Below are 1,701 nucleotides of genomic sequence, written 5' to 3'. Positions count from 1 at the left end.
CGAGATTCTTATGTAATTATTGTGATGATCTAATAAAATTATTTTCGGATCTCTCTATATCTAGCTAAATTTTTATACCCTATAGCGAAGTCATTCTTCTCATGTAGCGGATAAAAATAAACAGTAATTACATGCTATCAAGAAGAAGTTCCATTAATATTTTCTCACACTATGTTGAAATTCTGGGTAATGTTGTTAATGATAATGAATGTAGTTTTTATGTGTATATATACGTAACCGCATGAAGATCTGTGTTGACGCAATAGAATTAGAGAGAGACGATAGATATTATTTTTTAAAACAACTGCTGACAAGGTCTGCTAATAAACAGGTGGGTATAAAAGCGCAGTACGTTTCGCCGGTAAGATCAGTTGATGAAATAGAGTGTAAGAATTATTAACCATGTCTCGCGCTAGTTTCGTATTGTTTGTGATGATTGGAGTGTTTTGCAGTAAGTTTTCGCATGAATTCATTGAGTTTCCTCAATCCACGACTAATTCGATTTTTCATAAACAATTATTGTATCTTAATTCCCTTTTGTAATTGTGTAACTTTAGTTATAATTGAACTTGACTTGTGTAACACTGTATATGCACAGGCACGACTATCGCACAGCAGCAGTGCGGGCTAAATCAAGAGTGGAACACTTGTGGATCGGCATGTCCACCATCTTGTAACTCGCCACCTAATCAATTCTGCACATTAGTATGTATTATTTAATTGTACTAAATACGCTAATTCCATTAAAAGTTTTACTTCTTTTCAAGCGATTAACTGTAGAATATTATCCTAATCATATATGTACATTGCAATAAAATTTCGATATTTTACAATACTATTCTTTTTTTAGCAATGCGTGATAGGATGCCATTGTAAAAGTGGATATCTGCTAAATTCCTCAGGAGAATGTGTGCGCCGTTCAGAATGTTAGAAATTAATTGTATCAATTGTATATACTTACTCTAAAGAGTTGACAACCTCTGTTTAACGCCAATGAGATTTTTACTAAACATTTTTAACTAAAAATCGATATGCCAATAAGTATTAACATGTATTAGATGCAATACGACATAATTATTGTTGCTTGTTATAATTACTAATTAATGATAAACAAATAACAAATTAAGATTTTATTATAAATATTTATCTCTTTATTAATATTAGATATCTATATTTTTAGAAATTTAAAATAACTAAAAATAAAAATTGCATGATAATAATCTTTTTAAATATAAATAGTAAATAATTAAGTTGCATGCGTGTATCTTATGAATTATCTTTACAAAAAAAACACAATAAATTGTTTTTTACAGATAATTAATAATATTATGTAAATGTTATATAAGTGAGTACAAATAGTAAATAAACTCTGTAAATCAGTCTCGAATAAAACTATTTTTACACATCCAGTATAAAAACCATGCGAGAAGTCAATATGATAAAACTTTTTGTGAGAATACTCAATACTTTATTTTTATACTCACTTTTTTGTAATAATATTTTGCACTAATGAATTTTTGAATGTTAAAGTTAGGCATTTTCGCAAAACAGTAAATAAAAAATGTTAAAGAATCAATCATTTGTTTGATCAAAATGTCTGAATCCGTAAGACATGTTATATTTTGTAAACTTGTTAATTTTATTATATGCATTATATATGTTTTAGAATTACTAATTTCTCATAATGATGTTCTATTTTTT

At 27.6% G+C, this 1,701-nt stretch overlaps 1 protein-coding gene across 1 annotated transcript; it reads left to right on the top strand.

Annotated features, from left to right (window-relative positions):
- The first annotated feature begins 371 nt into the window (after positions 1 to 371).
- Positions 372 to 1,111, top strand: LOC108763854 (chymotrypsin inhibitor). The gene is made up of 3 exons (XM_018511762.1): positions 372 to 451; positions 599 to 705; positions 851 to 1,111. The coding sequence occupies exons 1-3, from the start codon at positions 403 to 405 to the stop codon at positions 929 to 931; spliced, it is 237 nt and encodes a 78-aa protein (XP_018367264.1). The 5' UTR covers positions 372 to 402; the 3' UTR covers positions 932 to 1,111.
- Positions 1,112 to 1,701: the final 590 nt, after the last annotated feature.

This window comes from Trachymyrmex cornetzi, unplaced genomic scaffold, assembly GCF_001594075.2.
Source record: "Trachymyrmex cornetzi isolate Tcor2-1 unplaced genomic scaffold, Tcor1.1 scaffold112, whole genome shotgun sequence".
Lineage (NCBI taxonomy): Eukaryota > Metazoa > Arthropoda > Insecta > Hymenoptera > Formicidae > Trachymyrmex > Trachymyrmex cornetzi.
Note: the sequence above shows the minus strand (reverse complement) of the source record. Positions and strands in the feature narration are given on the sequence as shown.